Below are 23,183 nucleotides of genomic sequence, written 5' to 3'. Positions count from 1 at the left end.
AATTCCAGAGCTGCAAGCAAACCACAGGGGAAGGCAGAAAGGATGAAAGCCCACATACGCCCCTGTTGTGCTATGTGCATAGTCACTTATTAATTCAGCTGTTCTGTCCTCAAAAACCAAGAATATTTATAGATGTAAAGCCGAAGGAAAGAAAAGCAGAGGAAAGGATTTAGAGTTGCAGTCTCCATTCCAGGAGCCTTGGCCACACCCATATGCTTTCACATGGCTCTGAGGCAACAGAAGCCAAGACACTGAAGAGGCTGCCAGCGGCTGTTAAAACCCACTCCAAGATCAGGGTGCAGAATAAGGTCACTAGCCCGTTTTAAAAATCAGGGTCAGCAATCTATTGGAATAAAAGTAACTACTCCTCAGGTTTGCAAGGGGTCAAAATATTTGAACTTGAATGCAAAATATTTTTATTACTCCACTCGCAGCTTAAAGGCCAAGATAGGCAGACTTTCAGTAAATGGGTCTGCAGCCCTCCTCTACTTCCCATCCTCAAGGGAGCCAGCATCCTCTGGCTCTCTACCCAGCAGCATCCCAACCTCAAACCTCTAGGATTCAGCAGTCTGCATTTCAGTTGCCTGAGATTCTGTGGAAGAAGATAACCTGCTTCATCCAGAGAGAATCCTGTGCCAAATCGTTCATTCCTGGTGAGGACTTCAAGTCTTCAAGTCCTAGTTCAGGTAAAGATATTTCAAATTATCAGTAAGGTGGTTAGAAAAAAAAGGTGAAGGGTAGAAAAGACAATTGGGAAGGAAGAAGAACAACTAAGGAGTACATTCTATGGTTTACTGAAGTTACAGGGACCCTGTGACATATTGGGTGGACCTTGGAAGACTCAGAGAGGCCAGGAAAAGAGTCCCAGGGTGTTCAGATGTAGATATTCCTGAACTCGGCTGTCCTGTGGTGTAACCACCCAGTAGCACACAAAGTCAAATCTGTAAAGTGTGTGTGCACATTAAATTAAATGCATTGCAAAGTGAGAGGCCAAGATTTCATTTTGCAGTCCCCTGCTGCATGGCCCCAAGCAGATTAAACCTGTCATTTTCAAGTTCAACACTGCCATTTCTTCCCTTTCTCGATGTGTGTTATAGCTGATTTTTCTCCCAACATGCATTGTGCTCTTTAGTTGCATTTGTAACTTTGTTGCACATCAAATAACACATTTCTGCTGTTGTTGGAGGAGGTCATGGAGAGGATGTGAATAGGACCTGGGCAGTCAGAGGCCCCTCACCCTCTCCCCTGTCCTTGGAATGTGTGTTCTTCCTGCCATTCTGATAGCTGAAGACTTTTCAAAGATGCAGCCATGAGAGAGCAATGTGTTCAGACCATCTGGACGGTACACGTGACTGAATGCAAGGATTCGGTACAAACTTTTAACACTCTGGCAGGCCAGTACATCGATTAGTCCTGTGGCCACCTAAGACAAGACTCAGACGTAAGTAAGTTCCTTGCTTATCAGACCTGACATCTCCCAATCTGGAGTGGTTTGCCTTTCTTCTGTCTCTTTGCCTTCAGTGTACCAGGGCCAATTACATACTTCATACAGAAAATCCTGAGTTTGCAAACCAGCACCTGATTTTCTTTCAGGATTAGCTTTTTTTTTTATAGCTTTTGCAATCTAAAAGATAGGTTGGAAATTTAAATATCTTGAACTACGCCAAGTTAACCACAGACTTGTCAGGGTTGCTATCCTCTGTGTTTTAGAAATTTTCTGGTTTTGGCTTGAATAGACATGAGGCATACAGCACGTCTTCATAAGTTTAAACCGCTGTCCATGTCGTGACCAATGGTGGGACTGGCTGCCATGAGTGAGACAACAGTTCTCCCCGTTGCTGCCCAGACTAACAAAAGCCGAAGGCTGAACACAGTTAACTGCTCTGCCTGTGAATTTACCTCCTGGTGTTCACTTGGGTTCTGCATGCTTCATATTTCTGTACATAGGACATATTGTTCCATGTCTCCAAAGTTTTAGGAAGTGCCCTAGTGAGTATCCAACAATCTCTGCCCAGTTTGCCAGGCCCTCACAGGCCCTGGGATGACTTGAAGGTGGATGAATGGTGGGTAATTCAACCAGTGGCAAGGAACGCAACATATGCCTGTTTGCGTGCTCATCCCCTTCCATTGGGACCATTTGTACACTTTTCCTGGACTAGGATAATCATAGCATTTCCCCCTCATGCACTGTTATTGGTTTTTCATAAGACAAGTCTGTAGTGAAACTTATCTGGTTGTTACAAAGGCAGGACCTGCGTGGGGTGGATCAGCTTGGATGGTAATCTTCTTTGGCCAGAACCACTGCTTAATCATTCTTCTGCCTCCAGCCACAAAGACTCAAATCATTAGGGATTAAAGAATTTACACTGTTGCTAAGCTCTTTCGATTATTTCACAAACTGAAAGCTCTGATAAGACCTCGCTCCTACGTCACATCATTTAAAGGAAAAAGACAGTAAATACAGATTAGTCTTCTGGCTTCCAAGCTGAGAAATAGGTGAGGACTTCCATGGCCAGTGTCCTTCTCCGTGAGTCTTAACATGAACGTAGAAGGAGGTGAGAACAACTGAGGAGGTGGGCACATCCCCTGAGGGTGCAGGGAGCCCAACCCTGACCTGGAGGCTGCTGTAATTATTCTCATTTACAAGTGAGCCAATGGGGGCACACAGAGATCAAAAAATTGTCTGGCTTCAGAAAGCTAAAGAATGGCTCAGCCAGGCCTCAGATTCCCACCTGCCTCTGTGCCTCGTGGCAGGAAAAAGCATGAACACTCGGGTGCATTCTCCCACCGTGTTTTACCGGTGACATTTCTCAACATCAGTGCACGGTGCTATCAAGATCCTGGGTCACGACCAACACTGCCGTGACATAGAATAAAGTAGGAAATGGCACGAGTTGTTTCTCCAAACTTTTATTTCCTTTATATAATACAGACATATTCGTGCACAGTTTGGGGATATAAATGTATTTATTTCTTCCTGTAATCCTATTCAGAAATAAAACTAATTAAACTGCCACACTGTTCTCCTTTTGGGATTCTTTGTTATTCTATAAAAACCACAGTTTATGAGTTCGAGAAACATTGTTCTGAGGCAAAGCAATTGCATTATGAGATTTTTTTCTCCAAGAGCAAAGATTAATGGAACTATTGACTCATGCAATTCCCCTCTGCAATATTCTGAAATTCTCCAGTGTGAATCTGGTAAGACAGCTATATCTCATGATTATGGTATTTACAATTTACTGTAAAATACTTTAACATAGCAAATGTGGTGTGGCCAGGAGAGGTTTGTTAGGAAGTTAGTACTGGTGGTGCCCTCACTATGAGGGCAAGTCCCACAGATGGTGGACTGGCCCCTGTACGAACTGACTACGGTGACTCCCAGCTCCAGCTGTACATTGGAATCACCTGAAGCTTTTAAAAAGAATTTAACGGTTACAATATTTGAGCTTTTCAATTATCATGCAATAAGACTGGCCTTTTTTACCCGTCATAGAGTAGAGCTATGAGTGTGAATATGTGTACAGATTTGTATAACACCTTTACACTCAGAACGCGGAAGAGTTTCACCACCTAAAAATTCCCTCCTGTGTGTTGCCCACTCAGGGTCACCCCTCCCCAGCACCATGACCCCTGCCGATCATGATTCATCGGGAAGCTTGTAAAAAGTACCAATGTGCAGACGCTGCCTTCACAGTTTTGGATTTGATTAGGCTGGGGTTGGGGCTGGGGTGTCTTTAAGAGTTTCCTTAGGAGCTCTGATGTGCATCCAAGGCTGCAAAACCGGTGCTCTTCTCAGGGCCCATATTTCGGATGGTGCTATCACAAGATCTGCTTTCTTCAGCCCAAGTCAGCATTGTTTGGTTAGGTAGCACATTGGATATTAAAGACTTGTTTTCATTCTAGAAATGGAGTTCAAAATATGTGGGTGAGCTGGAGGAATTCTTGTCCAGGCACCTCCCCCCTCTCACAAAGAGGACTGAGCACTGGGTAAGCCCAGCACCCACCCCAGGTGGACCGGGACCTCTGAGGGGACGGCTGCCAGGCACAGGATTGGACCAGAAGGCCAGCTGAATTCTGGTCCTGGAATACCATGAGCTCTGCCTGAGCAAATCCTTCACGCCTTATGCCTGTCTAGAATGCCTCTCCTGTTAGTGACTCACGGAGGCTTCAGAAAAGTTTATTATCAGTTTCTGCTTGCCTGTAAATATTTGCTTTGCAGATTTGATCTGAGACTGCTTTCATTGTAATTTACCATCTGGTTGAGAGATATTGGGGAGGGCTCAGTACTCTTTCCCACTTCTAACTTGTGAAATAGTAAACCTCAATCTTAGCTGCACATTAGAATCACCTGGAGAATTTTCAGAATCCTTATTCCCTGATGACACCCTAGTGTAATTAATTTAGTCTGTGGGAGAGGGACCCAGGTATCACCACTTTAGAAATTCTCCAGGAATGCGAACTACTGCACTAGAAGCTACTAATATCTGCCAAAAAACACCCTAATAATCTTGAATGAATAAATTGGATTAAATTTGTTGAACTCAGTAAGTTGAACTCTATCTTCTGCCACCAACACATCTAGGCCTGGCTTCTGGCAGAGCAGCTACCAGATGCATGGTTCCACCACCATCATCTCCACCTCTGGCCTCTCCACTTTGAGCCATAAACTTTGAGCCATAAACACTCCTTAGAAGATGCACTAGTATCTTTTAGATACTAAATTATTTTCTAAACATTTATTAGAGAATGCTATTCTCTAAAAATTTATTCTCTAAAGTTTGCATGAGCCAGGAAGCTGAGCATGACTCGTCTGGGTGGTTCTGGCTTGAGGGTTCAATCAAACTGTAGTCTGATGCCTTGACTGGGGCTGGAGCATCCACTCCAAACTCACTCATGTGGCTGTTGGCAGGAGCCCTCAGTTCCTCGCAGGCTGTTGGCCAGAAGCCTTGATGTGTCACCCCATGAATGTAGTTTCAACGTAAGGCTGTTTGAATATCCTCATGTCATGGTAGCTGGCTTCCAAGAGAAAGCACAGAGGAAGTGGTGTTGTCTTTTATGACCTAATCTCGGAGTCACATGTCCTCACTTCCCTTTCATTTCATTTTTTGGAGGCCGGTAACTGAGTCTAGCTCATGCTCAAGGGAAGGAAACTAGACCTCACCTCTTGAAGAGAAGACTCTCAAAGGTTTCGTGAACAAATCTTAAAACCACCACAGAGGATAATTGGCCAGAGCTAAAGGACTATAAAGGGTGCTTTAATTACGTTTATGGAAAAAAACAATCTGATTCCACTAAGATGCATAAACTTGACACAAATCAGAGACCCACAGAACCCCAAAACTCTGAGTCGAGACAACAAATTTGATTATTGCTAACATATTAATGAGCAAGCATGATTATGTGTTCCTATACCTTATGTGTCTTAGAAAGAGGACAAACATACCAGATCAAGAGAAGTCGTCTTATCTTGCTCACATTCATGTTTTCCAATGAATCAGTTCTTTAAAAGATATGTACTTTATGGGGGATGCTGTATATGTGTTAGCAGATAAACAGAAATGACATTTAATTTCAAGCATCATTAGTACCATACAGGGAATGGTGAGAACAAGGTCAGCCAAGTTGGTAAGGGACAAAAGTATTTCATTTCCAATTACTTAAAACAGTGTATTGATGCAGCAGCTAAGATAATGTCGAATGCTTGCCAACTCAGAATCAAAAGGTTTATGGGAGAGAGCTGGAAAGACTTTATAGCTAAAGTTCTCAAAATGCTCTATTTTCTGTTGAAGTCATTGCTTTTACAGTGAGCATTTGGATCATATAGAACAGGTGTCTACAGCCTGCAGGCCAAAGCTGGCATGCTTTCTACCTATGTAAATCACGTTTTATTGGAACACAGCTATGCTCATCCCTGTATACAGTGTCTCTGCTACTTTCACAGTAAAATGGACAGAGTAAGCAGTTTCAGAAAAGTCTCTATGGCCCTCAAGGACTAAAAGATTTACTATTTGGACCCTTACAGAAATCTGTTTGCCAATCTTTGGTATTGGCTAAAGAATAGAAATATACAAGTATTTTAAATTTTATTACAAGAATCCCTAAGCTTTTTTTAAAAGATTTTTTTATTTATTTTTAGAGAGAGGGGAAGGGAGGAAGAAAGAGAAACATCAATGTATGGTTGCCTCTTGAGTGCCCCCAACTGGGGACCACAACCTGTGTGTGTGCCTTGCTTGGGAATTGGACCAGCAACCCTTGGGTTCACAGGCTGGCACTCAATCCACTGAGCCACACCAGACCAAACTAATCCCTCAACTTTTCATCACAGAGCATTTGAGCCTTAAAGGCAGATAGATCCAAGAGAAAACATGGCAATCAACAGATTGACAAAACAGCATGTCATTATTTATTAAAACTTGCTACTTTTAGGACAATATGACTAAAAGTATTTTCTCCCACTCTACTGTTGTTCTGCCCCATAAAGAAAAATATGACTCTAGAGTCAGTCAACATTCTTGAGGTTGTACATAATAGAAAAAACCTCAAACTTGCTTATGAAACAAAAGAGGGGAGGAGAAAGATATTTATTGGCAAATAAAATCAAAGGAAATTAGAACCTGGGAATTTAAACACGATTCTCTTTCTTTATGACTGCCTCCCTCCCTTTCCCACTTTCCCCCCTCTCTCCCTAGACCCTTATTCTATCCTGCTTTCTGTGTTGGCTTCATTATTTCCCCCTGCAACTGGATTTTCTCCGTGTCATGGGGAGAATGACCCCTGGCAGCTCCAGATGTATGTTCCCTGCCCTCACCAGAGCCAGAGAGCATTTTGCTTAATTTGAAAGGAAGGAATATCTTCCTAATACCTGCCTCAGTATAGAAATCCAAGAAGATGGAGAAGAATGGTTGGTTTGGGATTCTCCCTGTGGTGATGGGTTGGGCCTTCCTCCACATGAAGAGCGGAAGAGAAAGTGGTGTGTGGAGGAGGAGACCATCAGTGGATGAGCAGGAAGCCCAGTCGTGTGCTCATCCCTGGTTACAACTGGCCCTCCCACGTGGTCACAGCAGCCGAGGACATTCTAAGAGGATATTGCATCTAATCCCTATTAAGAAGCTTATGCAAGCCACTTGTAAATGGCATTTAATATATTCTGATTTTACTCTCTTGGTTTTACAACTCCTTTCACCTGTTTTTCAAGAACTTCTTTATTCCTGATGCTCTAACTGATGCTTCAAAGAAGACAGACACAGTGTTACATCTTCCTCTGATCTCAGGTCAAAGAATTCCAATTTCTTGTTTCCTTCCCTAAACCCTATGGCTGAGACTTTCCTCTTTTTTTTTTTTACTTCCATTACATTTGTTGTTGTTTTTTTTAATTTAAAACTCACCTTCTGAATATATGAAACTCAAAACAGGACTGACACTGGCTAGTGATCCATACAACTCCTGCTATATTTAGAATTAGCATTGGAATCAGATTCACTTGGGAAGAAAATGTACTCTGCCACTTATTTAGAATTGTGTGATCTTGAAATAATCAATATCCTCATTTTACAAATGAGGGTCATAAGCTAGTCACTTAGTAAATATCTACTGAAAGTATCCCAGATTGGGATGCGACCATAAACAAGAGAAATAAGGTCTCTACCCTCATCGAACATACATGTCAAGTATATAGACAAGTTAATAGTGGTTTCCACACACTGTGGTAAGAACCGTGATACAAAACACGGGATACTGCTGCAAGACAGAGAAAAGGTATGCAAAGCAGACTCGGCAGGGGAGAGCAGGTGGTGGGAGAGGTAAGCCTCTCCCCTGAGGAACTCGTACCTAAGTTGAGACTTAGAGCAATGAGCCGAGCAAATGAGAGAAGAGCATAAGGATTGAACAGTATCTTGGGGGAGAGTAGGAGACAATTTTACCAAGATATGGGAGGCATAATGCTTTAAAGGAACTGAATGTTAGTCAACTATTAGGAATCTTCAGGTGGCAAGCCAACTAGCTCAAATAAAAAAACTAGAATTTTTTGGCTTATTGATCAACTTATGGCTGGACTTGGCTGGCATCAGGGATGGCAAGATACAGGGACTGAAAAAAATGCACCTGTGCTTCTGCTCTTTGCTTGTCCTTGTGGGTTAGGTCGTCTGTCCTCTACTTCCTAGTCAGGGAGCGCGCATGCCTGCTGACCCAGGAGACACTAGCTTTAACTTCTGGCTGTTTGTTAGGCAAGTATCCTTTCTGGTGCACATTATATGTTCTAGCTATATAAGACTCATGGCGATGTATAACATAATATTGCTAATAACACATGATGGCTAAGGGCTATGATATTAAACAAAATAATGCTTTGCTTTAAAAAAATATCTCCAGAATCACCTGAAAAAAATGTGAGGAAGGAGGATCAACCTACTCTTATCGACAAGGTTAAAAAGAGATGTGAAATACTTAAGAAATTGGATGAAATTCAAGCTTGTGAAAGAGAAATTAAAACAATTTTGGTTCATACTGGAATTTGACGTTATCACTGAGAATGGGATTAAAAGCATAGATGTATGCAATTTATTTATTTCTGAAAAGATAGTCCAGGAGAAAAGCTGTCACAAGATGTGTAGAAACCCCGTAATTGCCCTCCAACAACAAAAATTCCCAGGGAAGAAATTCAGTCGTGTGCCCATCTTGGACCGAGTATGTTGTCCAAGGAGATGGGTTAGTATTATTGGCTTTGTTCAGGTTGACCTCCCATTGAAGGACAGGGGTCAAGATTGCTTACTAACACATTAAGAGAGAAATGTGCTTGACATAGAAGAGTCATGTATATTATGATTCAGTTTAGAATGTCAATTATAAGGCTGAAGAGGTAAGATGGTGCCAGATCATGAAGAATTATGTAGATCATACTAGGAGTCCAGGATTTTTCGTATGGACAATAGAAATCTTATTGAATCATTTTATAAAGTGGCAGTGTTAGTGTTAACTTTAGAAAGATCACACTAGCACAGACTGTAGAGTTTGGGAGGCGAGAATAAGTGAGGAGAGAAGTTAGGGGACCGTTACAATTGTCCAGACAAAAAGATAACAGGGCCTGAACCAGCAGGGGTGGGTGGACAGAAATGGGTAAAGTTAAGGATACTTTGGTAGCAACTATAAAGAGAAAAGACAGAATCAAGGACGAAGTTTTTTTTGTTTTGTTTTGGTAGCCTTGGTGAATTGAAATGCAGAACCTAGAAAGATAAGTGGGTTTTAGGTGGGAAATGCAAGCTCAGCTTTGAAAATGAGGAACCTGTGTTGGACAGGTCATAGAAAGCCAGGCTGAGGAGACGGATCGGGAGACGTGCCTGAGATGTGGGTGGGAAGAGGGCGAAGCAGGGAGCAGACCGCCAGGTCAAAAGTCAAAGGACATAGATATTTAAGGGGAAAACATAGGAAGAGACCTCTGCAAAAAAGAATTGAGTAGCCAGAATAGAAAGAAGAAAACTAGGAATAGATAGTACAATGAAGGCCAAAAGATGATCCAGTAGAAGTTGACCTCATTTTTAAAAATTGCCGTGCAACATGCCCTAGCATACCACAATGTAATGAGAGAACCAAAAATAAAGCACAGAACTCAAAGCAGTTTAACGATGTCAAATAGTCTTGAACAAATTTCTGCAGTTGGGGGATGGGGGAGTGAGGAGCTGAAAGGAGCGCTGCGGGATGAAGTGGGTCCTACCAACACACCGGTCTCACTATGACAGTCAATAAACACCAGTATTTTCCTTGATAGGAGTCAGACTTAATGTGGCTCAGACTCTCACTCGTAGATACTGTTCAATCACTCTCATAACTATCCAGTCACTGTATTTGTACTAATTTAGCTTTTTTTGTCTCCAGTAAATGTGCCTTTATCCCCTTCTGATTACATCAATGGTACCAAATGCTTTGACTTATAGGTTGCACCAGAAGCCATAGATTAATTGGCAAGATAAGTACAAGTGACAATTTATGTCTGCTTATCTCATTGATGTAGATAAGCTCGGGCTGCTTGGTCGTCCTCCGAACATCAGCTAACATGGCCACATAACTGACGCCACCCTGAGAGCAGTATGGTTTTGTGATGGCTGCTTTCTGCTGTTCGTGTGCATGACGCTCAAACATTCTATGCTTTTTTTCTTCCCCCAGAACTAGCATGAATAAAATAAAAATTCTTAGCTCTTTCTTTAGGACAAGGGGGCGGGGGGGGATCACACATCAATTGAAGTAGGGAGAGGTATGAGGAAAATAACAGGTTGAGAAAGGCATTTTATAATTTATTAATATATATTGGTACCTCTTAAATTTGTTTCCTTTTAAGGAAAAGAAATTATAAAATCCCAAACTATTAAAAAATCACATACTTTAAACTTTGTCACTTCCTTTTTATGGCTTTATTGACTATTACCAAGTTTCAATATTTCAAATAATTAAATACTGTAACTGGGACATTAAAAATACAAACTAATTTACCAAAATAATTGTATTCTGAATATTATGTACAATATTATACATTTTACATTACATAAAGGGTTTTTATACATAAAGGTAAAATTTGACTTAGGATTACTGAAATTCCAAAACACATTTGAAGAAACATTCCTATGCGTACATATACAACCACTCAGCTGGGACACTCAAAGCCACACGTGAGTGTGGTCACTACAAAATAAAAGTACATTCATCCCACAGTGGTAGCAATGGAAATGTTTTTTATTAATCTGAGAGTATTACAAAACCACAAACATGAATTACCTAATTTTATATACCTAAAACTCTTTATGCTTGAGACTGAAATGTCTCTATCACAAGGGAAATTTCTGATTCTTCACTTCTTTAAGTTTTATAATTCATCATCATTAAAATGTCTATCTGTGGGCACAATGCAGACACAACCCCAGCAGTGAAAAAAGTCACCAAGGTTTATCATACTGTTGTACAGTTTTTGAAAAATAATCTTATTCAGTTGTATAGCTTGGTATATCTTCATATTCACACTTATCGTCAAAGTGATTACGTACTGAGGCACAGAGCTTACAGGGGAAATATATATTACTGTGGGGAATTAGATAATGAAACAAATACCACCAGGTGGCTTTGGAAAAATAACAGAATGGGTGGTCATGTAGAAAACATCGCCCCTACACAGTAAATTAGTTATTAAACTATGTGTCAGTCCTTCAAAAAAGGTGAGTGCACTAAGGTATCATACCTTGTCTGAATATTGAAAAACCTAAGTCCAGAATACCGTTACATAAATTTTAGTACTATCTCACTTTTAAATTTAATTCCTTTCAGAAAGAATAGCCGTGTTTTGAAGTGAAATATTTTTCTAACTGTTCTGACAAGTCTGAAAACAATGTTGGTTTTCAATGGCTCTTACTCCAGAGATACAAAGACTGGTGAAAATTCTATCGGAATGATGCACAAGAACCTCAAAAAAGGGGCAATTAGTAAACTGGCCATTCTCCTTCAAGTCTACATGGCATTTCTGCACTATTCTTTATTCTGAAGTCCTGTATTTTATCAAAGGCAACTGACACAACAAACACCTGAAAACCAGAATAGAGAAAAGAAACAAGCTGAAAAATGTACACAATCGATGTCCTTTCCAACATTACATAGTCTTTGAAAAACGAGATTCAGAGCCTAAGGTTTGCTTTATTGTTTTTCTTTTTGCTCAGGTTTAGCTTGAATATAAAAGAAGCTCTAACCTAGGTTATCAAAATATATCATATAATTGTATGAGCATTTCTAATACAAAAGTTTAAAAAATCTAAATACATAATTTTTGTAATTAAATATCCTAGAGTTCAGTAGGCAGGCTTAGTTTTGAGCAGCTTGTAAGGAATCTGTCGGCTGACTGTTGTCTGTCAGCTGGGGCTGCAGCTACATTTCAGCTCTTCGCTGGGACTTCTCAGCAACAGCCGCCCCGTCGTCTTCCTCCTCCTCCTCCTCCTCGTAGTGTTCTTCTCGGCCTTTGGGGTGTTTGTCAGCTCGAACTTCTCGTTCTTCTCCATCATTGTTTTTCTCATCAGCCTTAAAGTTTAAAAAAAAAGTGTTAGGGCACAGAGTTAGTGAGACAAATAATCCCTTCTTTTAAACAAAAAGGTGAGAAGTTACTCATGTTTGGTGGACAGAAAAAAGTGAAAATTAATGTTCTAGTAGGCAACAGTGCTACAGTCTTTCCTAATCTTCACATTGTCACAAATTTTCCTGAGTCTAGGGTGGCCTGTTAAATTCTGTGGCGCCTTAGATGCACTGACTGTCCACCATACACGGGTGTCTCCTACACACACGCAAACATGCGTGATGGAAATGCACACCCTACACATACATTTTCATCATTTTCACCATAGGTCTCTTCAGCATTATGCTCCAATTCCCTCTTTTTCTCTTCAGTCAAATCTTCCTGAACCTGAAACAAACCAGAGACACGAGGTGACACCTTTATCATTCGGGCACTTGAAACAACACATTGTGATTTCTAAAAAGTTCACTCAAAGTAGCAGCAACAAAACTAAACTAAAAATAAATCCGAAAAAAGAGAAAAGCCAAATATTTGACTTGTCTCTTAGCTATGAAGAAATGTACACTACACCTGCTACAAAAAACCTTACGCAACTGTCTGCTGGACCTAGATGCATGCCTGGCACACAGCTTAATAAATACTGTGGAAGGAATGAATACATGAGTCAGTTCAAATAACATGTGCTCTGTAAGCACAGAAAACAGATCCCACAACCTATATATAAGGTAGGAGAAAACTGAGAAAAATGTGACATACCTATTTATAATTAACAGTAAAATTTCTGGCCCATATATCTAGAACACAGAACACGACCATTTCAATTTCTTCATAGAATAGTTATTAAACTGCTTCAGATCCCTGCATCTTTTTAGTGTTCTAACAGGACATTTGTTTCAAATAATGTCCTGTAATATACATTATCACTGTTATGTCATGGATACCAATTAATTTTCAAAATGCAAATCAAAGAAATCACCCAAATTATTTTTAATTTTTAAAAAAATTTATTTATCTTTAGAGGGGAAGAGAAAGAGAAAGGGAGAGAAATATCAATGTATGGTTGCCCCTTGTGAATCCCCTGATGGGAACTGGCCTGCAACCCAGGCATGTGCCCTGACTGGGAATCGAACCATGGTTGCTTGGTTCCCAGGCCTGTGCTCAATCCACTGAGCTACACCAGCCAGGGCCTACCCAAATATTTTTGCTAAAATAATCTCTATTTAATGATTACATCCTACAAAATATATGATTTAGAAAAATGTTAGAAGATATTTTCCAACTTAACTATTTTGAAAAGCCATACCATATAGTTTAAGTCATTTGAATATATTTGGAAAAACTGCTGGCCAGTGATTAAGCATAATGTACTGTCCTGGCACCAAAAGAAAACCTGATCTCTCCAAAGACCATGGTGTAGAGGAAGTCTCCTAGAATAACACATAAAATTACCCGATTTATTTTGTTTGGTGTAGAGCGGGAAGGTGTTCAAAATCCCAGAAATGGGCAAGGAAAGGAAGTGTGCAGATGTTCTAATTAAGGACCAAGAAATTAAGAGATGTGTAGCCCAGGTGCAACAGGAATGAACCACAACCTACCTGGGCTGTTAGGAGCCTACAAAGATGGCCTTTCAAAGATGCCCTGGACAGAGGCCTGCTTTCATGACCCAGCCCAACACCAGCTGGACTCACAGCCCCTCGACTACACTGACACAAAATAAACTCATTCCGGGGACAGAGGTGCAGAGCATCTTTCGTATTTACATGTCCTGGTGGGCTGAGCTAGAGAGAAGACACATGCTGCACCAGCAGGCTCCTCCTGTGTCCACGACATTGTTCTGCCCTTCGTCACAGAACCTCATAACAACATTCCCCGGGACACTGTGATGAAAATGATGAAGCACTTATTTCAAACTATATTAAGTTCTTACTAATTGAAACATCGTTAAATTGCTCAAGTGTCCCGGTCAATTTCAGTAGCTGGTGAACACTACACATGGCTTAGTTGGGGTTGGGAGGAAACTACCTTGAAACTGCAGAATGGTGGAAAAGATACATAAGTCAAAGTCAGCACACTCTTTCTGTCAAGGGTCCAGAGAGTACATATTCAGGCTTGCTCAGACATAAGGTGCAGCAACTACCCAGCTGCACCACTGCAGTGCAGAAGCAGGCTCAGACAATACGTGAGTAAAAACACGGGGCTGCGTTCAAGAAGACCTCACTCACAAAACAGGCCGAGGCCTTCAGTTTGCCAGTCACACACTGACTATGGGGTCAGACAAACCCGGACTAAAACCTTGGTTCTGCAGCTCTCCTGGCTGTATTAACAATGAGCTCATTTGTTTTTATTCTAAAAATTTTCAAGCACACACACGCAGAAAGAAAATAATTTCATGAACTCCTTATAGTCATCACCAAGGTCAAAAGTCATCACAAAGTTGCCACACTTTTGCTTTTCTTTATTTTGTGATTAATTATTTCTCAAAATTCTACACATCATATCATTTCATCCCTACCCATCTGAGTATACATCTCTAAAAGCAATGAGCTTGTCTTATGTAACCAGAGTGCCATTCAACCACCGGACAAATGATTCATGGTATCATCTACTGTCTAGTCCATACTGACACAGTCCTGATTGGCTTACAAATGTCTATTGACAGTTGGTTTGTTCTCGTCATCATCCAAGCAAAGGTCACTCCTAACTTAGGTTCTCCTCGTTTCTCCTCAGTGTTACTGATTACTCACTTCTTTAAGGCATCACTTAACTCATTCCTTCAGCCCCCACATTTCTTATGAAAGTAAGTTAGCTTAAGGCTTGAGTGAATTCACATTCAATTTGCAAAGTGAGGATTTTTAGCGAGTAGTGATATCATCCACTGATGAGTGCTCTTACATCAATGGCTTTAATGAGGGGTTACAGAAACGGTGACTCTCTAATTTTATCATTCCTTCTGCATTTACTAACTTCTAACAACTGGCCCATATCCACTGCTTAGTTACATGCATGAGTGTATGCCGGGTGCACTTTAAAATAAGACCTCGGTGGGCTCTAGTCATGGTTTGACAATAACAAGCTGTGTGACCTTCAAACATTTCGCTACGCTGGTTGAAGCTCAGATTTCTTATTTGTAAAATAAAGAGTTGGATGAAAATCAGTGCTCAGCAGAGGTACTGATTTCCATCACTGTCTGGGGCGTGGGGAGTCACAGATCCTTTTATGACTCCGGTAAGAAAGTGGTCAGCAAACAGGTACATAATTTGCATAGAAGTTTCAGCAGGGTTAGACTTCCCAGGTTTCCCCTGCGACCATCTGTCCTAGGGCTGTGTCTGTAAATAGGGTGCTCCTGGAACACCAGCGTCAGCCAGGGGCTTGGGTACAACTCTGACTTCAAGGTCCACCACAAACAAGGTCAAAATCTCCAAGGGTAAGGTAGACCCAGTCTTTGTATTTTTCACACACTCTCCAAGGTGATTCTTTGCCACAGCAAGCACTGACAGCCACTTGCTTGAGTGACATGGATACTGGCTAGAGTGATAAATATTACGAATTCTTTCTTTTCTTACCTTGGAATTTGTTGTCAATATAACCTGAGGTGGGAAGGACTGATTTAAATCACTCTTTAATTTAGGGAACCTACAGATAAAAATGTTGCAGTTGTTTAGATTTATAAATATACACTATTATTCTAGTAACGTATTTTTTATGGTTGGGGCAAAAGTACTGTAATTCCAATTCATCTTAGAGGCATTACTGAAAAGGAAAAAAATGACATGGGATTTTTAATTTTAAGTTATGCTTAGACTAATAACCAGAAGCCAAATGTTAGCATTTTTTTATAATGTAGATACACCAATTATGTCTTCCACACTTGACCCTCTTTGGTATCCTATTAAAGCTGATACAAACATTTTGTTAAAGATTTCCCAACACTGCTCCTCATTACTCATTTTTGTTCACTGAACTCTGATGTTTTGGGGGCCTTTTAGAAATGGTCCCCATGTGGTGTGGCGAAGTTTAATAAATAACCAAAACAAAACAGACCCACTAAAAATGCGGTGAGCTTTGGCCAGCTACCCCTGTCCCTGTCCCTGTCTTCATGCCTTTCTTTTATCCATCAAAGATGTTATGGGAGGAGCTGGGACCCAGAAGGCTGAACTGTAAGTCATCAGGAACGCCGGGATCCAAACAGGGGGATGGAATGTAACCAAGGGAAAGCCTCCAGCAATGTCAGCTTCAGTGGTGGGCACCCCTGCTGGCTGAGCCATGTTTTGCAGGAGAGTTTTTGCCACCCGGACAGCTCTCGACATGGTGATGCACAGGCCGGCAGCACCACCACAGGCTGCCAAGTAAAGAACCTTGTGCTCGCTCTCTCGAGTGTTTACATTGGCCTGTTTTCAGTTGATTGGGGAAACAGCACTTAGCACTTTCAAGCAGTCATTCGATCTCCGTATTTTTTTAACATTTAATTTTAAAGCACACAGAGCCCTTTTTTGGGCAATGTCATAATTTGTCTTGTTTGCTCATAAGTAGATAACCTGCTAAGTCAGCCACATGAGGATGATCTCACCACATGAACGTCTTCCCCTCAAACAATCCCAAACAATGAGCAGTGAATGCTGGTCCACAGCCACCCTCTTTCTGTCTTTGAAGGGTGACTAACACCACTGCACTAAGATAAAAGGTGGGAACAGTGCAAATTTCCTAAAAATCAGTCACAAGTCTGAGGTGCTGCACCTCCAAACAGGTACTGATTGCCCTAGCAGGATGCACTTCCGCCCAAGGGGAGGGCCACCGGCAAGAGCGGTGGGGCCCGCATCCCAGTGAGGCAGCTGGGGGACCCTGAGGCCAGATGGAGACAGAACAATGTGCATCACACAGTATCCTGTGGTTTTCAGCGTCTCACACACAGTCACTGACAAACAACAAAATGTGCTCTCTCCCGTCCTGGGACTCCTCTCATCTCCCCCATTTTGCCACCCACTGAGAACTTTGTTTGTAACTGTAACTAGTCCTTGAATGGTTTTTGGGAACCACGCTCCTGCACCCTCCTCATGGGGAGAACTGGGAACTGCGGAAAGGGGTGGGAAGACTCGATACTGATCGTCTCAGGAACCACCAGAAAAGGACAACACAGCCTGAACGAGGGACACTCAGGGGACGGAGAGGACAGTTACCCAGGAAAGAAGAAGGGCACAGTGGGTTTCCCGAAGAGCTCACCAGGCAACAGGCCTAAGTGAGAGGGTGTGGCAACCTGCAGCCTGTGCAAGATGGGTTAGAAAGTGGGCCCAGAGGCTGACATGGGAATTCTGGGCAGGGAACTGGCCAGAGAGAAGCAGGACCAGGGCCTGGTGCAGGGACAGGGAAAGGCTCTCGGTCAGTTCCGCCCACTGGAGGGAGGAAGAGCCCAGCCCAAGGGAGTGGCTGTCGTGGGCGGGACTCTAACCTCCTGCCTGGCCACCATTCTCCCCACCCACCCCCATCTTTCTTTTCTTTTAATTCTCAGTCCCTCTTGGATTACAGGATTTCTCTTCTTTGCCTTAACTGTTATCACACAGGAATAAAGAAATCATCAGTAAATACTGGTTAAAATTTTATGTTTACCCTTCTGAATTTTCAAAGGAAAGCCAAGGTGAACCTCTTTCCTTTTAATATCTCAAAAGACTCCCAGCATCTGCCATAATAGAATAAAGTAATATTCGTCTAGACATCCTGCTATAAGAAAAGTCCAGATGAATATCTTTTTCTTGCCAAATGTCTTAATATTCAAGGCTGCTAGTTTCTCTAATGCTCTCTTCTGATAAGGCAGTTGGGGTCTTGATTAGGGTGAGGAAAGAGGGTGGAAAGATCAAGCCCGTCCGAGCGCGGGTGCCCGGAGTGCTGCCCACGCTGTGCCGCGTGGCATCCTTTCGTCTCCCTGGTAGAAGCACGCATTTTAGCAACGGCTCTGACAGAGGACAAATGCCATAAAAACGAGACAGCAGACCTCATCACAGGAACTGTGTGTGTGTGCAGCAGCACCGGTATTGTGCACAGGGGCTCCAGTGGCGGGGTGGTCTGTCCAGGCTGCCACTTGTCCATCCTCTCTCGTGGTGTCCCTTAGGGCCAAAGCCACATACACGAGCAAGATGCCTGGCTGAGAGGCACCTCTAAAACAGGGATTTAATTTGCTGGACCATTTACTGGTCCAGAGAGAGACTGAACAGGGGGCCCGGGGCCTCATCCACATCTTGTCCCCAAGGACTTCAGTCATCCGTAAAGCGCGGTGACGGAGCAGCTACAACAACAGCACTCCTCGGTCAGTCACCAAACACGGCCCCACAACGCTCCAAACCGAACTAACAACAGTGTGCCTAAAGTTTACAGTAAAAAAAGCAAATTAAAAGGACAGGTTAAGAAATCCTACCAAAATGCATTTCATTCAATTGAGCCCTTACATATTTTCCTCTTTTGTATTTTTAAATTTAATTAAGATACCAAATTCTTGGGATGGAAAAGGCTAAAAGTAAAGACCATGTGTTTTGTCTGTTACATGTCTGCAGGGTGTGAGGTGCACCTGACAGACACTGTGGGGTGCCCCTGTGGGGCACGCACTTTGCCTTGTCTACAGAGGAAGTCACAGGGTCAGGCCAGGCTCCCCTGATGTGCAGAGCTTTGCTGTTCTCTCTTTCACGAGGAAACATACAGGGGAAAACAGCCTCACAGAGGTCACACACACCTGGGCCCACTGTTGCTGAGAGGCCAAATGTCTTCTTCGTTCAAACTTTCTGCTGAGAACCGGAGAGAAGGGATTCCATTACCCACCTATTGGGATCTTCTAACCCATGTCTCACGGCCATTGTCTCTTTCCTCCTGCTAAGTCCTGCCCTGCCTAAGTCTTTCTGAACATCTCCATGAAAGACCTATCAGAGCCAAAGCCGCCGAGGCTTGTTTAAGGTTAGTGCGATGCACCGAGCAGTGTGACCGGGCCCCCACATCCCACCGTCCTACCTCCTCCTCTCCCTCCTCCTGGTACTGCTCGTCCACATTATCCTCCTGCTGGTCTGGGTTTCCTGCCATCTGTTGAAACAAGAGGGGAGGCTCCGGTCACTGAACACTGGAGCTGTGTTTTATAGTGCTCAGAGAACAAGCATGCCGCCATGAGAAGTGTACTTTCAATGCATCGGTGGCCAGGAAATAATGAGTAATCATTCCCAACACAAAAAGCCCAGGCCGCCCGTCACTCTCTGAGTGCAGACACATCATTTCATATAATGGCTTGAAAACCAGCCAAAGAGGCAGACCGTCTGTCAGTGTAGGTTATGACTAATCTTTTGCATAAACCAGGCATTTATTACAATACCCGGGATAAAGCCGCCTTCCCGAGAGGCCTCCGCTTACCACCAAATGCTCCTCCATTTCTGCATTCCCTTGCTTTTCAGGACTTTGCTTCTGCTCTTCGTTTTCATCTGGCAAATTTTCTTCTCTCACTTGCTCGGCTTCCTCGAACTCATCTTCGCCTTGATTATTAGGGTCATCTGCTGGGTTTATATCCTCTACAGCTGCCCTCTGTAAAATTTTAATAAAAAGCAACTGCCACTTCGAAATCCAGGATCAAGTTTAATTTCATTTGAAAGGCTACCCAGGGGCAGAAAATGAAATCATCCTTTGCCGGATGGTGCAGGGCGTCCTTGCCAAGACACACAAGTCCACATCCCACTGTCAAAACAGAAAACTCCTGCTTTATTTGTTGGGGCTGATGAGTGAGAATGAAATATGACTGGCACTTCTTTTCTGGGGCTCCAAATTGGTCCTCAAAACTTTACTATCACAAGTAAGGGAGCATAACTAAATAGACGTGAGAAAAATAGTTAATAAAAACCAAGAGACCCCGTAAGAAATAATTAAAATGGAAGATTCAGATCAGCAAATGGTAACTTTGTGTACTGGTGTGCTGATTTTTATACAGAAAAGCTTTCTGTGTAAAAGCTTTTCACCCACATGTAAGTGGGTAAAAAAGCAGAAGAAGAAAAATAAGGCCGACACCAGAAAGGACCGAAGAGGGGCCTGGAAAGGAGACAGGAAGAGGGCTAGTTCATAAGCAAATAAACAATTTCTAGTACGAATAGCGTTTCTTTATAACAAGTACTGTCGGGACCCTGGGAGACACCGTGCTGGCCAGGGACAGGAGAACAAGAACCCAGCTGACCCAACCGCTGGCAATTATTATTTTGAAAAATATCTCCCTCGACCCATCCCTTCCTCCCAAGTAGCTCTCAGTTCCGGTGTCCAACGAATTCCCTCCATATCACCAACTTTAGAATTATCTCGATTTTCCACTTAAGCTCCCAAAGCGCCTTTCAAAATGAAACATGACCTCATAAAAATTCAGACAGCGGGTCTGAGCTCAGTCAGCAGACCCGGCGCTGCTCGTGCAAGCCCCCCCCTCACTCCAGTGCCACCAGCGGGACACTTAACCGAAGCCGCCAGCGCTTCCCAGAGACGGTGACGCCTCAGAGTAAGATTTAGTCTCCTTCAATGTTCTCCAGACTTGATTCTACTTCAGTTCACTTCAGAGCCTTGAACGTGTAGGAGAGCTCACTGCAGTCTCTGCTGAATTACTCTCTGCGCATCCCTGGCTGCACACTTCATTTAAGTGCAAATGACACCTCTCTTGGGAAGATCAGAGAGTACAAACCATTCCCTGCACACTAGGCTCCAGTTACTTCACCATCTCTTATGTGCTTTTTTTATGCATTATCAATAATTCCTGTGGAAATAGAAAAAACGTCCCACATTCTCTTCAGAAAAAAAAGGACCGAAGCTTTTGTAAAACTTAATAAAAATATACTGTGTTCCTAGCTCCAACTCTGACCGAGTAGTAAATAAGACTTCATGGGCATGATGGTTATATCCCAATAAAATAACTAGATGATCCATTATACTTCCCTAAAGTTGGACAACGGTGAAGGGATTGAGAAGTACAAATTGGGAGTCAGAATTGTCACGAGGATGTAAATCACAGTCCATAATATTGTAATAACTGTGTATGGTGTTAGATGGGTACTAGGTTTATCTGGGTGATCACTTCGTAAGTCATATAAATGTCTAATCATATGTTGTACACCTGAAACTAATGTAATATTTTATGTCAAATATAACTGAAGATAGAAAAAAACTATTAAAGAAAAAATAGCCCTGACTGGCATGGCTCAGTGGGTTGGGCATCACCCCACAATCCGAAGGGTTGCTGGTTCAATTCCTGGTCAGGGCACATGCCTCGGTTGTGGGTCAGGTCCCGGAGTGGAGTGTGTGAGGCAACCGACAGATTGTTTCTCTCTCACATCAGTGTTTCTCTTCCTCTCTTCATCCTCCCCTTCCCTCTCTCTAAAAATAATTAAATACAATCTTTAAAAAAAGAAAAAAGAAATGAAATAGATAAGACAAAGAGCAGGACAAGCAGGTTAACAATTTCTAGCGACAAGAAGGCATGACAGGGAGGCCAGCGTGTCCCAGTGTGTCTCCAGAACAAGTAAACCGAGTCAGTAAAGATTACGTGGTCAAGCGGGCAGCACACGCAGCAGCCCCCAGTGGCACTGACTGAACACTCAGCCCGCTCAGCACACTCCCTGGCTCATTCACAGTGTCTATAGCTGTGTATCTTTCCCGAAAACATTTCAGGGCCTGGGTCCCCCGGAGCACACCTTCACGGTGCTAATTCCGGGGCTGGTGGGAGGGTGCGTCCGCCTTCTCTCCACATGAGGGAAATCTGTCTCCACCAAGGTGGCTTTAAGTAGCCATCAGGAAGACTTTCTCAACAGTAATCAAGGACTTGGAGCCCTTTTTCAATCCATAAGGTCGATATAATATATGCAGGGTCCATAGGACAGCACAGACTAAACTTTATAAACATGCTGGTTGGTTTACTAACGAAGAGGACAGGAGAGCTCAAGTAAGTGGTAATAATCACCCACACATACGCGCAAGACCACACCCACTCAACAGGGCTTGCTGTACTCACAGGCAAGGCCAAGGCCCCAGACCACCCAGCTGAACTGGGAGTCCTGGTCCTTTTTTGGTAAACACAATTCAGCATCACGATACTTGGGCAAAATTTTCCCTTCTCAAACCACGCATTCTAACCCATGTGCCTATTAAAATGGTCACTGACTACTGGGAAATTGCTGTCACGGGACATTTGTAACGCCCCGGCAGACCGCTTACCATGCCCAATAATAGTTCATTTCCTTTCTCTGGTTCCTGCTCCAGCCCCCACACTTGTCTCCCCCCCCATCCTTCAGAATGACTACATGTTTCAATGCCTTACAATTTTGCCTTTACTTTTTGTTAATTTTAATTCACTAATCTAAAAGTTATCAGAGAATGAACCCTTTGATGTTTTCCCAGAGCAAATTTTAACCCCTTCTCATCAAGCCCCGCCCCCCATGTTTTACAGTTAACAACACTGCTCATATCGTATGATCACGCAAACCATCCTTGTCTGGGGCTGATGAAACAACAGGCCCATCTGGAGTCAGGGGCAGGGTGTCAGGCAAACCTTCAGGTTTCCTCTCTGCCCTGTGAGTTGCCGAGTATCATGACCAGAAGAGCGGACACTTACATCCACCTCAGATTCGGGGTCAGCTTCAGGCAGCCCTTGTTCTTGGGGCATGCGTCCATTCTCTGGGTCTTCTTCTGCCTCATCTTGGTGCTGGTTGTCTCTCTCATAGGCTGGCAAATCAAAGAAACCAACATCAGTCTAGGAGAACCAGACAGGATTCTTTCCATTCACAAAACCAAAGCCACCACCAGCAGGCTTTCCCAGAGACCCTTTACTCTGTCTCTCCTCCAGTGAGGTTAACTCAAAATAAGGCTCCCATCTTGGCTTTCCTGAATATCGCCACGTCCTTTCCCCCGAGTGTGTGCGTAAGGAGACGTGAGGGTCAGTAGCAGCATTCTAACTCTCTGTGTTTATGAGAGAGACTGCCATTCCCTGTCCCCTCCGCCCCACTGCGCAAAACAACAACAATCAAAACTCTCTCAGTTAAATCCCAGTCCACTGGATGTTGCTAAAATTACCAACTAATTTTGGGTAGTATCAGAGGAAATAGCAAGGTACCAAGAGTAGAAATGGATACTGTTTCAGGAAATAAAGGAAAGAACAACC

At 42.9% G+C, this 23,183-nt stretch overlaps 1 protein-coding gene across 2 annotated transcripts in view; it reads right to left on the bottom strand.

Annotated features, from left to right (window-relative positions):
• Positions 1–10,265: 10,265 nt before the first annotated feature.
• Positions 10,266–23,183, bottom strand: part of GOLIM4 (golgi integral membrane protein 4) — a 72,634-nt gene continuing 59,716 nt past the window's right edge. For both annotated transcript variants that reach the window (XM_037163395.2, XM_037163402.2), the window contains 5 exons: positions 22,638–22,747; positions 19,418–19,585; positions 19,028–19,096; positions 12,347–12,427; positions 10,266–12,048 (listed from right to left, as the gene is read on the bottom strand). In XM_037163395.2, the coding sequence (XP_037019290.2) occupies positions 11,899–12,048; positions 12,347–12,427; positions 19,028–19,096; positions 19,418–19,585; positions 22,638–22,747 (578 nt within the window). In that variant the 3' untranslated portion in view covers positions 10,266–11,898. The remainder of the gene's footprint in view (positions 12,049–12,346; positions 12,428–19,027; positions 19,097–19,417; positions 19,586–22,637; positions 22,748–23,183) is intronic.

Source organism: Artibeus jamaicensis, unplaced genomic scaffold (assembly GCF_021234435.1).
Source record: "Artibeus jamaicensis isolate MK-2021 breed Jamaican fruit bat unplaced genomic scaffold, CSHL_Jam_final scaffold_474, whole genome shotgun sequence".
Taxonomy (NCBI): Eukaryota; Metazoa; Chordata; class Mammalia; order Chiroptera; family Phyllostomidae; genus Artibeus; species Artibeus jamaicensis.
This window is presented reverse-complemented; position numbering and strand designations above follow the sequence as displayed.